The following is a 15,775-nucleotide window of genomic DNA, read 5'->3' on the forward strand; positions in this document are numbered from 1 at the left end:
GTCCGCCCTTGAAGCAATGGCACTGCACATGTAAAGTCTGCAAATAACTGCACATGTGAAAACGTAATCGGTTCCCAACTAGACAAAAATCACAATGCCATACCATTACACCGTAGGCGTGGGAGTACCGCTCCCACTGGGGCCCAGCTCCAGTCCCGTGATCTCTGTGCCAGCTGTGATGCAGGGGGGCGGGACGATTCTACCTTTTTGGCAAGTCTCTCCTCACTCATGCTGGGCTTAGAAGTCCCTTATGGCCCCATAAAGCACTCTTAGAAAAACGGGCTGCTGGTCCTTTTAGGCCATCCAAATAAGTACAGGAGCACTTTTCTCACATGTCCCAAAATCCAGCACTCTAGTGGCACCCTTCTCACGTGGGTCCCCTTAAAATCCAGCACTCAAGGGGCACCCTTCTCACATGGGTCCCTTCCACTTCTTATGCCCCAGGACCCAGCACTCCCAAGGCAATGGGCTGCTGATCCAATCTGCTATGGCTCTCCTCCTCCCTTATTCGCCTGGGTGATGGGTTTGCTTACTTGGGGGCGGTGTTGTCTTTTTCATCTCCTGGTCCTGAAGTCCTCTGCACCCCCCGCAGCAGTACTCCACAGTCTTCTCCTTCTCCTTGCACCATGGATACTTTTCTGTTAGGAATCCTCGTCGCCAATGTTCGAAAGCAATGTCCACACCGCTTTGGATTACTTAAGTTTACTTCATGTTCTTTAGTTACAGTTACATGAGATTGAGACATCAGGTATAAGACAATAGATCACCGGCACCCATCACCCAGGGAGGGAGGGACCAACTGACCTGTTACAGAAACTCAACACAGCATTCTCACACTCATACATCAACGTTCGACTTGACACTGGCATGACATCACTAAGCACATGACCAGCTTCAGCAGACTCAGACAAGCACATCAAAACAATTAAGGATTTGGCTGCGACAAATAATTTTACTGTAGATGGATATTGTCTCCATAAAACCTTATACTCTAATGAAGTCAATCCAAATTAATGGTGTATCCTGCCTTTGGGATTGACAAAAACCGATTTAGGGTTTCCTTCCAGGTGGTACCTTGGAGACTATTTAAGTATGGCCCTATCTCCAATAAAGTGATATCCATACAGAATCACCGGTTCCACTTTGGCCAAGTAGTACCGCTGTAGAGAGAGAAGGGAATATTTGTACAATTTATAATGTATCCTTTTTAGTTGGGCTTTTAACAATTTCGGTTTAGCTCTCAATCCCTCTTTTATGGCAGCTATAGACTTAGAATTAGACATGGTAAACCCCATATACTAAAAGGAGGACTCCCTTCTCAACCTTTGGTCGCCAACTGTCTAGAACATCGTTTTAGGTTTGGTATTAGTGGTATAAAATATCATTTTAGATTTTGCATTGTTCATTAAGAGGTTATTTCCGATGGCATAATCTGCAAACTAATAAAATGTCCTCTAAAGGCCAATTGGTGTCTTGTCGAAAAATATGAGGTCCTCTCTGAACGTCAACCAATGTAACTTGATGGCCTCATTTGATGGTAAATGTAATATCCTGCGACCATGAGCTGTCAATGTCGGTGATGTATACATTGAAGAGGGCTGGGGCCAAGACACAGCCCTGCTTCAAGCCGATACAAGTCTCAATAGATCTAGACAGCAATTCCTCTTTGGTGAGCCTGATAGTTATCGTAGTACCGCTATGCATGACAGAAAGGATTTTAACCAAAGTGGAGGGGTTTCCCTTCAACAGTAGCTTATTCTTCAAAATATTGTGGTGGACTCCATCGAAAGCACTACTCATGTCCATTGAAGCTATGCAAGATGTTCCTGTATTTCCCTTTTTAACTTGTGCGATGTGAGACATGATGGGAAGTTCCCAAACAAGGCCTGAAGCCAACCTGATACTTGGAAAGAATTCCAAAAAGGGTTACTCATTTGTTACTCATTTGTTACCCATTTGTTACCCTTAAAATGTTTAAGTAATAGATGCAACGATGTTGCTGGTAGCATCTATGAGGGCTATAGGCCTGTAGTTAGATGGATTAGTAGATTCCCCTTTCTTGTAAATGGGGATGATGGTGGTCTCCCGCCAGGATAAGGGACACAAGTTACCAGCATCTCTCTAAATAAGTCCTCTAGGATCCCAGCCCATAGGACTGGATCAGCTTTGATGGTAGTTGGAGAAAAGCCTTCCAGGCCAGGAGCCCTGGATGGCTTAAAATTTGATATTGCCCAGAAGATATCCTCCGGCGTCCAAAGCACATCCCCACTGTCTGTATAATATCCATCCTGAAAACAGTTGGATTATTTACAGGTTTGACAAACAAGACAGAGTAGCATTCTACCGAGGTCAGCTCTTGTATCCGGCATGTCAAAGATGACGCATCACAACCAACAGTTCTAGTTAAGGCACAACATTTTCAGAATGTGCACATTGTAGAGTATTGGGCATTAACAAAGTTACTCACCGTAGTAACTACCTTACTCCTATTCCATAGTCCCCTTTCCTCCATACTTGTGGGACATTCCGTCCTTCGGGAGCACTTTTGTAAAAAAGCATCACAAATGAAATGTTTGTCCTTTTATTGTTACGCTGGGCCACTGCACGTGGCCGTAACCCCGCCTACCTGAGCTCTGCTCCACACATAGCTCTTCAGTCTTTTCCTATAGCCAGGTCTGAGACGATTTAAACAACAATAGACGATACCTGTTAGAGAGGACGGCGGGCAGGCGGATGGAGGAAAGGGGACTATGGAATAGGAGTAAGGTAGTCACTACAGTGAGTAACTTTGTTATACTCCTACGTTCCGTCCCCCTGCCTCCATACTTGTGGGAGATTCCCAAGCGCAACCAGAGGTAGTACAGGTGGAAGGAAAATCCCTTCACTGAAATAAGATTTTGAGGACAGCCTGGCCAAATTGGGCATCAGGCTTAGAGCTGCGGTCTTAGCAGTTATGCTTGCAGAAAGCCGATGGGGAGGCCCACATAGCCGCCTTGGCAATGGACTCTCAAGGAACATACTTTTGGAAGGCAACAGCAGCCGCTTTGTCACGGACTACATGTGCATGGATGCCCTTTGGTGGTTGAAGGCCTTGGGTCGCTGAAATACACGAGGCAATCCAGCGGGAGATGGATGCTTTCGAAGCTGGTCTGCCTTAAGGGTCACCGAACGTAATAAAGAGTTGTGAGGTGCTTCTGAGTTCACTCGTTCTATCGAGGTAAAGCTTCAGGGCTCGCCTGACGTCCAAATTATGTAGAACTCTCTCGGCATCAGATGCCGGGTTCGGAAAGAAGACTGGTAAGGAGATAGATTGGTTCAAATGAAAATCAGTAAGCGCCTTAGGATGGAAGGAAGGAGGGATGAGCGTTGAAGCACAACCTCATCCTTGTGGATAGTGAGGAATGGATGTGCCACAGAGTGCTTGGAGCTCGCTTACTCGCCTTGCTGAAGTTATTGCGATCAGAAAAGCAACTTTCCAAGAGAGGTAGTTAAGATCGATGGTGCCCATGGGTTCAAACTGCTTGTGACATAAAGCGGTGAGGAGCACATTTAAATCCCATTTGGGATGAGGAGTCTGCACCGGCGGGAAGAGATGAAGAAGTCCCACAAAATGCCTTTTGATGACTGGATTAGTCAATGAAAAAGAGCAGATGTCTGCGGTCAGGTAGGCCGCAATGGCGGATAAATAAGTCCTGCTCGACAGAACATGAATGCCAGAAGCAGCCAGGTGAGACACAAAGGAAAGAACTTTCAACCAAAGCATGTCTGGGATCGAGCTGTTTGCTAAACACCAGTGGCAAAAACTGAGCCATTTGCTCCTATACTTTGCCCTCATAGAAGGTTTCCTGACCGTTTGGATAATGCGCATATTGTCTTCGGACATTTTAAACTACACTGAAGATCTGAACTCTGGCACCAGGCTGCCAAGCTGAACGATTGAGGGGAGGGGTGCCACAGCTGGTAATCGCGCTGGTGAAGGTCGGGTATCAGCAGCAATCCGATCGGGGGAAGAATCGACAGATGCTGTAGTTCCGAAAACCAGAATCTGGCTGGCCACCAAGGAGCTATGAACAGGAGAGTGCAGTTCGATGCAGTTCAGAGCTTGCAGAGTGACAGATGAATCAGTGGCAGTGGAGGGAAGGTGTAAGCCTTTATGTTGTCCCACGGAATCTCGAGGGCGTCCCCCAGGGAGGACGCTCCAAGCTCGTCCCTGGACGCATAAAGAGGACATTTCCTGTTTGTAGAAGTTGCAAAGAGGTCCACCTCTGGAGTGCCCCATTGATGGAAAATGTTGAAGAGGACATCGCTGTTCATTTCCCACTCGTAACTGGCTGCCGACTGAGTGAATCTGCAGTCACGTTGATGTGACCCAGGATGTGTACAGCCTGGAGCCAGACATTGTGCTGGATGGCCTAGTCCCAAGTTTGTATGGCAAGATCCACAAGCAGAGGTCACTTGGTGCCGCCCTGCTTGTTGATGTAAAGCATCGCCACACAATTGTCAGTGCAAATACGCACTACCCTGCCAGTGATAGTTGGTTTTAGGCTCCTTTCCCCTACCCTTCACCTTGAAACCTCATTCAACTTCAGTATCTTGTCTGCTTGCTGCAATTCAAGCAAAATACATTGTCTGCCTGTGCCCCGTCCCCGCTGCTGCATTCAGCCAATGACATCTTACCGCACAGCAGTTCACGTCTGCCAACCCAGTGTTTCTTTGACCAGTGGAAGAGTTCACAAGTTGAAACTAGACCAAATCAGTTCAACTTTGTGCCAGGATGAAGGAAGCAAAATCCTAAAAGGGGAGGGGGATTCCTCACGTCTGCCTCTTTGGTGCAAAACTGAGGAACATTACAGTAAAGGTAGGGTGAGAGTTCCTGATTATCTGATGGACTTTGAGAGACATTACCTGAAACCCTTGGACTTAGTAAGTGAAGGCATCGTGCCCCTCCCTTCCACACCCTCACATTCTTTCATCCCTACACTAGGTTTTTACATGGATAAGTGAAATGAGCTATGTGCACTGATGTAGCTTCCCATCAGTTTAGTCTTAAACCCAGCAAGTCCTTCAAGATGATCGTGCTGCCCTATATCAGAACCCTTCAGCATTACAGAAGGACGGTAGCTTTGCACTTTCCATGTAAGTGATACATATTTTGAAATACTACGCTGGAAGCTGCACTGAATAAGGTGCCTTTTAGTAGGTGTTGTTGCCGATGCAAGGTGCTTCCATTCTGTATGAATTCTTAGATCGTCACTAAGGTGATGATTTAAGTAGTAGTTGCTCTCAGGCTTTTGGAATTGTATATAATCCCTTATATGTTTGAGCAATGGCATTGCCCTATGCTCAAAAGCCTTTGATTCTCCATCAGGTACAGAGCTCTTATTTAACGTGGGCATAACAGTCAATATAAAGCATCCTTTCTTGCCTTCTAATGGCTTCCCTTCATCTGGGTTACCCTGGTTGCTAAGTTGGGTTAAATTGTTCCACTGACGTTGAAACATCTAGTGATTCAGCAGGCTCAAGGGCACTTGGCCTCCTGTTCATTTCGTAGTATGGGAGAGCATTGGGGTCTTGGGCCCATGTGTGTGTGCCTGTGAATGTGTAAGGCCCAGCTTCAGTTGTCCCATTTGAGCTTAGACCCCTGTACAGATGTTCACTTGTGGGTTTAGTATCTTATCCTATAGCATGGACCCACTTTATTTTCTTGGATGCACAGATCTTAATCACAACAGGCTCATTGGCCTATTGGGGATAAACTCTGGCAGTGGATGACTTGTGGTTCCCTCTTTACTGCCTCTTCCACATATTACCCTGGGGTGCATCATGTTAAGGATTCCAATCGGGCGTCACACATTGTACTAGGACACTTGGTCTTAGCCTGGGATGTGGTGCTCAATGGGAATGCTTTTTCTTTAATTAAAACTAATTCAAATTGAGCCAGAACTCGACCTGTCTCACAGCCCATTTTACAAATACCCCGGGTCACAGTGGACCATGAACCAGGCCGGTTGGTGAAAATGCAATATTTATTTTTAAAATTCACAAAAATCACACACATTTTAATATTGGGCAGTAATCACCAATGGGGTGATAATTACAATAGAAACTACTGAACTACACTTGGTTAACCTTCTACATGAACATATCCGAAGCACAATTGAATAGGAGCACTTTTTGAATTAGGATAGATAGCACCCAAGTTAAGGTTTCCCCCTGCAATGCTCCCTCAACCCACAAATAATCGAAGCAGCAGGTAGTCAGGAATAAGAGGCAGCAAACGGAATCAAAATCCAACCTTCCCTCACAAAATGAGAGGCAAAAACCCTTTGCAAAGGCTTAAAATGACACTCGGATTTTGATAAATTATATGTGTGTTTAAATAATGCTATGCATATGTTTTATCACAATATCAGGGATGGTATATCACTAGCAACTATAAGGTAAGGTGTCACAAAAGCACACAGTAAGAAGAACAAAATTGAGCAAGGACATAAGTGTCTCACTGCTGAGTGCTTAGATGAACACAATCCTCAGAGATAGCCACCTGTAGGTGGTGGAGTTTATACTAAGATGAATAGTTGTAACAAATATTTTGATGAGACGATTCATTGAGCTGCAACAGGGTTTTAATTAGATTGCAGCGGGTGTTTTCAATAGATGTAATCATAAGCAAAAGATACATCAGCCGGTGTACATTTTTGAGGTTAATTAACCAGTTAGTTGGGTACAAATGCTGGATATTTGTGGTCTCTATCAGTTGCTTCTACGTCTACTAGGGTGTCCTTGGGAAGGAAACCAGCACACTTAGTGATGTGATAGCATATGAGTAATATAAGTAATCAGAACAATGTAAGGTTGAACAACAACACATAACAATACAGAAGGTCAACACAACAGTGTTTCGGCCAGGAAGTGAGCTTAAGTGAGCTCTGGTGGGACGGCCTTCATCAGGACAAGATGATTCCAAAGGCGGAGGTATCTTAAGAGGTCTGTTGAGGTAAACACAGGGATGTTTTAGGAGTATGTCAAAAAAGGCAAATCTAGCAGTAAAAGAGTGACATAAATCACAGAGGAGAAGAGCCGGTGCTTACCGGGCCTGGGGAGCGCAGTGGCTTGGAAGAAAACAGTGTCCAAATACACTGTTTAGAATTTACAAGGTCTTTTGATCCTGTGGACAAGACAAAAGGCATTTAGTTGTCCGTCTCTCTTAGACTAGAGTAAGTATCGCCAGATGCCCCTGGGCTTACCTATAGGTACCCATATGTATGGTGTTGCATCAGGTTGGCGTCGGGTGACGCTGTGTCAATCCGCCAAGAGATGACTGTGGATAAAATGAACATAAGGTTCGGGTCAGGACATGTGTCAGGGTCTCGTGATGGTCTAGGTGCCCGTGTGACACAGAGTGGTGAGATAAGCGTGACATACGTTAGTGTGGAGAGGCCTGCATACAACCGTGTTCTCCCATCAGTAGCAGATATGCTACAATGATGCGTGTACCTGTGCGGCTTGGAGTGCTGCTGAGTGCGGGGTGCAGTGTAGCCCAATGATGTTGCGTGGACTAGGTCGTGAGAATTAAGTCAGACAGAACGTTTGTGCACCAACATGCTTAGTTGTTGTGGGATGTGCTGTTATATACGGTATAAGGACAAATCTAATGCTAGGAGCATTAGGCCCTGTGCGTGGCAGATTCACCAGTGGTAGCCAAAATACACGAAGTGATCGCCTAATGCAGCACAAAGCGGTCGCATGTGGTAACTTGTGGCACCTAAAGGCGATTAGATTGGCTCTATCACAATGTGTGTGTTTAAAAGCACAAAGGAGTGCTGTACGTGGCCATGCGTGCGGTCGGGTGAAAGCAATCATAATCGTTGGTCTAACGTGAAAAAACACGACTCACCTCGAGGTAGGAGACTGGATGTCTGCAGCGGAGTGTCTGTAGACGAACACGAGACCCGTGGATGGTGCACCGTGTCGGTTCACCGTTCGTTACTGAGAACAAGTTAGGCGGCCATTTTAAGATGTTCACTAATGGGGTGTTCGCGGGAGTGCCTGATGCACATTGACTAAAATCGAAAAATTAAATTCGAAAAATTAATCAAAGCGGTGGCACATGTATAGGGCCGGCACGATGTTGTGAGCTATTGTAATGAATACCATGACATGCCCAGTCGCGAGCGCGTGTGAGCGGGCATAATGTAGGGCGACTAAGACGTGGGGTGCACGTAGCGTGTGAGCGGGCAAAATGTAGGGCGACTAAGACGTGGGGTGCACGTAGAGAAGGTCATAGCTGGTGAAAATTGCACACTTGTGAAGCATAATAGCACGGAAACATATACACGTTGTGTTCAGTGTCATATGCACATTCATTTTTGTTACATATGATTGGCCGTGGAGTATGTACATCAGCAAGCATTGCATTACATATTGTCGCCAGTGTCATTGGTTGGTGCATAATCAACGCATGGTTAGTCCAACTTGGGGCTACAGTACAATATTTACATGGTGGTTTTTTAGTTCAAAAGTCAATACACATTCTTTGTGGTACACTTGGTTGGCCGCGGGGAATGTCCATCAGCAGGCGTTGTTCCAGGGCAGCTATATTACATATTATTGCAAGTGTCTTTGGTTGGTGCATGATCATTACATACTTTGTCCAACTGGAGGGTGAGGTACAGCCTTTACATGGTGGTCAAAAGGTGGTATAAAAGCATGGTACACAACACATGGTATAAAAAACAGATGGTATAAAAAATGGTATCAAAAACAGAGTATAAAAAAACAGATCACTCAGGGTGTTCGGACAAAATAGGGGTCATAGGAAATGCTTCCATTCCACAGTAACATTTAACCCTTTCTTGACAGTGTCCAATTTATGAACCCATTTTTGTTCAAGGCGGGTCAAGGTTTTATCGATGTCCCCACCTCTTCTGCTCGAGGAGACCTTTTGTATTACCACCCACTTGAGGTCCATGTTAGTGTGGTTTTTGCGGACATAGTGATCAACAAGTGGTTTGTCCGGTACTTTGTTTTTTATGCATGAGCGGTGCTCACATATCCTGGTCTTGACTGGTCTCATGGTTTTGCCCACGTAGAGGAGCCCACATGGGCAGGTTATGACGTAAATTACCTGTTTGGTGTTACAGTTTGTATGCTCTAGTAGGTTCCATTTGACATTTTCGTGAAGAAAGATTTTAGTGGTTTCGGTGAATTGGCATACCGTACAATTGCCACATCTGTGGTGGCCTTGTGTTGGTGGTAGATTCCATAGAGTGTTGATCTGTCTGGTAGGTTCGATGAAGGTATGTACCAAAGTCTCTTTGATGTTGTGTTTTTTTTTAAGCAAACAGTGGGACTTTTTGAAGTGATCCTGTGTTTTTTAATCAGAGGCCAGTGTTGTTTGACTGTTTTCTTGATGATGTTGCTCAATGGGCTGTAGGTAGTGACACATACAAGCCTATCTAGTTCTTTTTTGGATGTTTTGGTGAGGCATATGCTCCGGTCTGTGTTGGCGGCCCGCTTCTTTGCATTTTTAATAGCTTTTTTAGGGTATCCTCTGTCCCTTAGTCGTGTTTGTAGATCGCTGGCATGTTTCTCGAAATTGGTACGGTCCATGCAATTTCTTTTGATCCGCAAGAACTGTCCGTAGGGTAAATTGTTTTTCAACCCCTCTCGGTGGTAGCTTTCGAAGTGCAGCAAGGTGTTTCTGTCGGTGGGTTTCCGGAACCGCTCCGTGTGCAGGTGATCGCCAGATCTATAGATGTGAAGATCCAGAAAATCGATCCCATGGAAATCCCAATGTATGGTGAATCTGATGTGCTGATTCCGTTGGTTTAACCATAGGTGGAATGCCTTTAGATCTTCAGGACTCCCGTGCCAGATGAGGAGGACATCGTCGATGTACCTTTTCCATAAAATGATTTTTTCTTTGTACGGATTGATGGCTGACATGATATGTTCTGTTTCGTAGTGGGCCATGTATAAACTCGCTATATCCGGTGCGAATGTCGCGCCCATGCTGACGCCTTTGATTTGCTTATACAGCTGGTCCCTGAAGAGAAAGAAATTTTCTGTCATAGCCAATCTTACACATTCCAGAATGAAATCCGTGGGTACAGTTGTAGTATCCGTCCTGGTGTTCAGAAAGAGTTGAGTACTTCCAGGCCTTCTCTTTGTGGAATAGACGTGTATAATGCCTCAACATCTAGGGTATTCTTCTTGCAAGATTATGGAATCGAGCATCATGATGGTGTTGGTGCTGTCCTTTTGGTATGAAACCATTTTGTTGACGAAAGGTTTGAGAAAAAAATCGGTATATACTGACAAGGGTTCAAAAATTGAATCACACGCCGAGGCGATGGGTCTTCCTGGCGGATTCATAGCGTTCTTGTGTATTTTAGGAAGTATGTAGAATGCTGGGATGCGTGGATGGTCTTTGTTCAAAAAGCAATGCTCATCATCGCAAATCCACGTCTCTTGTCGTGCGTGGTTGGTGAGGCTCAGAATTTCTTCCTGTAATTCTTTAGTCGGGTTTCTTTGTAGCGGTAGATAGGCATTCGTATCGCTGAGCAAGCGTAGACATTCATTGTTGTTGTCCGTAGTGTTTGAAATTACGATCCCTCCTCCTTTGTCTGCAGGCTCGATGGTGATGTCCTGGTTAGACTTGAGTGAGGAGAGGGCTTTTCTTTCTTCTGTTAGATTATCGGGATAGAAATTTCCTTTTGTAAGACCCTTCTGGATGGCACTGGTCACCATTTTTTCGTAAGTATCAAATTCACAAGGAATGGTGTGTGCAGGTGGCCAAAAAGTGGATTTTACCTGTGGTGTTGTCATTCACCTTGTTTGTGTCGGTGCCACTGGAGGAGTGTTCGGGTAAGTAGACTTCGAAGAAGTATTTGAGTCGAATACTGCGGAAGAAACCTTTCAATTCCATTTCGGTGTTAAAGGCTTGTGCCTTGGCTGCTGGCACAAAACACAGTCCCTTTTCCAACAAGTTTTTTTCAGCTAATGTCATATGGTCGGATAGGTTGAAGATGGGTATCCTCTCTGCTGTCCTTGGTTTTGGTACCATTGGCGGGTGTGCATCTGTTGCCCCTGTGGTGTTGCACACAGTTCACCCCACAGATTGAAATTGAAAACCCAGTGCAGCCGAATTCACACATGGAAAAGTTGCATTTTTTCTAGTTTGCAGTTATAAAGGCAAAAACGTTTCTTTCAAAAAATGGGTGAAAAACACTGAATCGGAATGCGTTTTTTTGGCAGGGGGATAGATGCACAGCACAGGGACGATCTAGCTAGCTACAAAACTGGATGAGATTTGCAAGATAGAAGAAGGTTCACTTTGGGTAAAAAGTAAAAGTCGTGAAAGAGAAGAGAAAGAAATCAGCTGAGGAAAGAACAGGTTTGACTTAAACTATATTATTTAGACTATATTGTTAAAGAGGGACACAGTAAAATCCAAGGTTGATTTGTGGCATCAACCTTGTCACCCCAGTGTTCAACTTCAGGTGGAAATTAGTTTGATTACTCCAGACTAAGGGCTTATGATCTCCACAAGACAATTAATAGAGAGATGGTGCTAGCACTTAGAAAGTCAAGGGCAGGGTGCACGGAGAAGTTTAACAGTTTTAACAAGTTACCAAGGTATGGATAGGATTGCTTAGAGAGTGGAATAAAGACAAAATGGTCAGGATGGGGAGACTATGTATTTCTCTGGGATAGGGAGATATTCTCATTCCACCCTGGAGTTTTGGGATTTTGAACAGTCAGGGTTCTGTTCACAAAAGATTCTGGTCACCGGATAGCGGACTCTCCTGGCAAAGGACAGCTGGGCAAAGGTCTGGTCACTGGATGACAAGGACAACTGGATGGCTCGGTTGCAGTGGGCATTCAGTTAGTGGGCAGCAAGCCGGTCTGCTCGCAGGATATTTCCCAAAAAGGGTACCACAGCTTCTCCCTTTGGTTATTGGGATTTTAGTGGGTCTTTCTGAATCTAGGCCTTGCAGTGGGACATGGAATAAGCTATGCTTTGGCCTTGCAGTGGGACATGGAATAAGCTATGCTTTGGCCTTGCAGTGGGACATGGAATAAGCTATGCTTTGGCTTTGCAGTGGGATCTGGAATCTGGCAGGATGAATGTGGAAGATCAGGAATACAGGTGCAGGAAATTCAGGAAGCAAGTGTCCTGTCAGCCACCCTTTAAATAAAGCATGGGTGACATCATAGAACTATATGTTGGGGCAGGCTTAGCTGAGCATGCCTTTAAACCACTGGATTGGTCAGGGGTAAAGGTTGACGCCTTCCTATCGGCTGGTTGGGTTTCAAGAGCATGTCAGATTTATGATGTGAGTTTTACAATGTCCAGAACCTCCCATAGTTAGTTCAGCTAAATCGATGTTTGACATAAATGGCACATTTGTACAATTGTGGCATATTAACAAATTACATAAGCAGCTTACATATTTTATGCAGCACATGCCAGTCCAACTCGGCAGTCTGTAAGACATGTTTTCGCCCATTTTTAGTGTGACATATTCGGCCTAAAATTCTATAATTTTATACATGTGTGTGTGGATTATCATTAGGCATGTCAGCATTGGAATTCGCAGTGGCATCAGGTATACTTTCCTTAGAATACCCAATTCTCCTCCATTTCTGTTCCCAAAATGGCAGAGAACGCTACAGTCTTAAATTTAAACCCACGAAATTACATTAAAACTGTTAACTTTTTACATTCCTGCAAAGTCCGGTTGCAAAGTCTGAAAAGTTTCTTAATAAAATTGCTGTTTAAACCAAATGGTCAGCATTGTCCTCCAAATATAGTCCTGTCTTTCCAGGCTACCCCCCTAAACCCAGGGTTGTCCTGGAGTTTTTCTTTGAAGCTTATTGTAGAAGTCACGGGGAGGTGTGATTTCCTTTTTTACATCTTCGTGTCCCAGAATTTGTATTGTAAGAGTATGTGAACCTTGTTTGTCTTGGTCAGTCAAAGTTTTCCAACCTAGTAATTATCAGCCAAGTGTCCTGGAAGTTTTTGGTGGTTCCTTTTGAGGGAAGCCTTAGCGTAGCCAGCAGGAAAAATCCTGTTCTGGAGCTTGCAAAATACAGCTAATGCAGTTTAATTCCTTTATTTTCTTTCATTTTGTCCTGAATACTGTTGAGTAAAACATCCCATATACGTTTCACAGCACCAACCCCCTTTACATTGCTAGTCAAGGGCCTTATCCAACATACACTTTTAAAACAGGTATTTTCCTTTATTTGCAAAAGTACATTTAAACAGTGTCAGGCCTGCTGGCATTTTCCTTTCAAAAAGGTTCCATCTGAATTTCCCACATTGTTCTGTATCCATAGTTAGTTTCTTGTAGGCAGCAATTTGTTCGAAACACAGATGCACTGAAATTGACATGGGCCTAGAGAGCTGGAGTTTCTTTGAATTATTGATCTTTGACACTTTGTAGCGAAAAAGTAAAGCGTTTCCCGTGTAGCTGAAGTAAAGCTTCTTTTGATTTCTTCAGATCTGAACAGCCTGTCATTCAGGAATACTGCTCTTGCCTGCTGGAGCACAATGTGAAGGTGGATAAGCATGGCAGGGTCTCATTAATAAAAGTATTGTGATGAGGAACAGAGGAAAAAAAAGCATCAAAGCGGCATCATTTTTAAATGTAAATATTTCCCCTTTTCAATGGGAACTTTGGACTTACTGCAAAGCAGCGCTGCTTTTTCACTCTTCTTTTGTACATGTAAGAACACACTGGCAAGCTTTCTCAGTGTGCCCCCTTGTTCCATCCCGCCCAATATGTGCTTGGCAAGATGGTGCAGCCATCTTTTTGTAGCTGAAAACACAGTTTTGGTGTGAGGCAATTGTGCTCACAGGAGCCAGCACAGCCATTTTGCTGTTTCTGCTGAAGTGCAGTTTGGTTATGGAAAAATTCTGTTGAGTGGGTCAATGTATCCCACAATCATGCAATGCGCAGAGGATGTTTCACCCTTAATCCTGAGCAAAATATCTTCTGTGCAATACATGGAGAGCAAAAGGGGCTCAGATGGGCCACGGAGTAGATGGTGAGGTCGGGGGGGGTGTACAAACTGGTGAGTAGTGGGAGAAGGAGTGGTGGGGGTTCCGGGGATGTCCTCTGGATAAGGTGAGCAGGGAGGAGGAATGGGTGGGGTTTATGGGGGCATCCCCCAGAGAGGGGGTGGGTCGACCGAGAGGTCGGCAGGAGACATTGAGTGAAATGGCCTCCTTCTTGCTGCTCCCTTCAGTAGATCTGCTTGCTTACGCATCCCCCCTTCACCACTTTCTTAGACCCCGGGCACAACACTATCTCTCTGTGCCTAGTGCCCCTTATGTGACAAAATTGGGAACTCGTAGAGGCTGACTTCAAAAGCGCTGTATAAAAATACCTGAAACGTACAACCTTGTTTATATGGTCTGCATCCTGGAGTATGATGGTTGGGGGACTAAGGACCACTTTCGTTGTTTATGGCGGATACATCATTGTATACAACACATCTTTTAATGGAAAATGCTGTTTACCTCTGTTCCTGTACTTTAATACATTTATTAAATGCATTTTTTTTTTTTAACTTTTACAGAGTTGCTGGGCACCCTTTGGCACAGAATGAACGATGTCTTCATATGTTTTTACAAGATGAAGTTATAGATAAAAACTACACGCCTTCGAAAATAAGACACGCCTAAATGCTGCAATGCTACAAGAATCGCCTCAACTCAATATCACTGTCAGTCATTGAAAAGCTCTCATTAAAAGAAGGTGCTCTGATTTTTGCATGTTGCAGAAAAGGTGGCAAAGAACGCATCTAGGAAAGTTACAGTAAATCTATTGCCGACATCTTGCTTTTATTTTCTGACTTTCAAAAGAAATCCAAAAGACACATTAATACTGTTCGTTATGTGTTGGAATCCCATTTTATTATGATTGTTATTAAAATGGCATCTGATCAGCTCTGCACTTATACTTCACAGGAAATCACAAAGACGTGTTCCTTTACCATGTAATGGTGTAATACACTAAATTTACTGACATTGCCTTATGTGACCCTGCACACTTCTATTGTAATGGATGTGCTTCTTGTATCCGATTACTAGTTAGCCAGAATATCTATCACTTCAAAATAATGTTTTGATATATACTGTCCTCTGTTCTAATTTGGTTTACAGCATTTTGCAGTTTGTTTTAATTACGCCTCATGTGCAAGATAAACGTGCTTGCAGTTGTTTTTGTTCGACTGTGAGAGACTTTATATCAGAAGGTGATGGGGGTAATGCCTTTTTATTATGTACAAAACAAAATATAACATTTATATACTAAAACATTTGTCCGAAAATGCCGTTGTTTTCAAATAAAAATGAAAAATATATGATGTGTATATATTGTACATTATTTCCACATGTCATGATTCTGCCACCTGAACACTAGGGGGAGCCCGCAGTGGATTAGGTGGGGCGCACAATTAATTATCACAAACCATATTCATGCAAATATCTGACTTTATTTAACCGTTGAAAATTATTGGAAAGTTGGCCAAAATATGCCATATCGCACCTTTTGGCATTTCTCGAAAATCTGGGTATTTCTATACAATTGAGAACTACAATCCGCCAAAGCTTTATAGGTCAGTACTGCTTTTACTTTCCTAGGTCCAGAGAGTGAGTAGGCAGATTAACATTATGTGTAGTACTGTAGGTGCTGTAAATGATCCCCGTTCAGCACAAGGTGTCTCTGTATTTTAGCAGTTGCCTGCAGGACCACATTTT

The 15,775-nt window shown here is 44.0% G+C and overlaps 1 protein-coding gene across 1 annotated transcript in view; it reads left to right on the plus strand.

The window, feature by feature from the left end:
* SNX3 (sorting nexin 3) overlaps positions 1–15,378 on the plus strand; it is a 322,699-nt gene extending 307,321 nt beyond the window's left edge. The window contains exon 4 of the mRNA XM_069606551.1: positions 14,593–15,378. Within this exon, the coding sequence (XP_069462652.1) occupies positions 14,593–14,698 (106 nt within the window). The 3' untranslated portion in view covers positions 14,699–15,378. The remainder of the gene's footprint in view (positions 1–14,592) is intronic.
* Positions 15,379–15,775: the final 397 nt, after the last annotated feature.

The sequence above is a fragment of the Ambystoma mexicanum genome, chromosome 4p (genome assembly GCF_040938575.1).
Source record: "Ambystoma mexicanum isolate Mex_15411 chromosome 4p, UKY_AmexF1_1, whole genome shotgun sequence".
Taxonomy (NCBI): Eukaryota; Metazoa; Chordata; class Amphibia; order Caudata; family Ambystomatidae; genus Ambystoma; species Ambystoma mexicanum.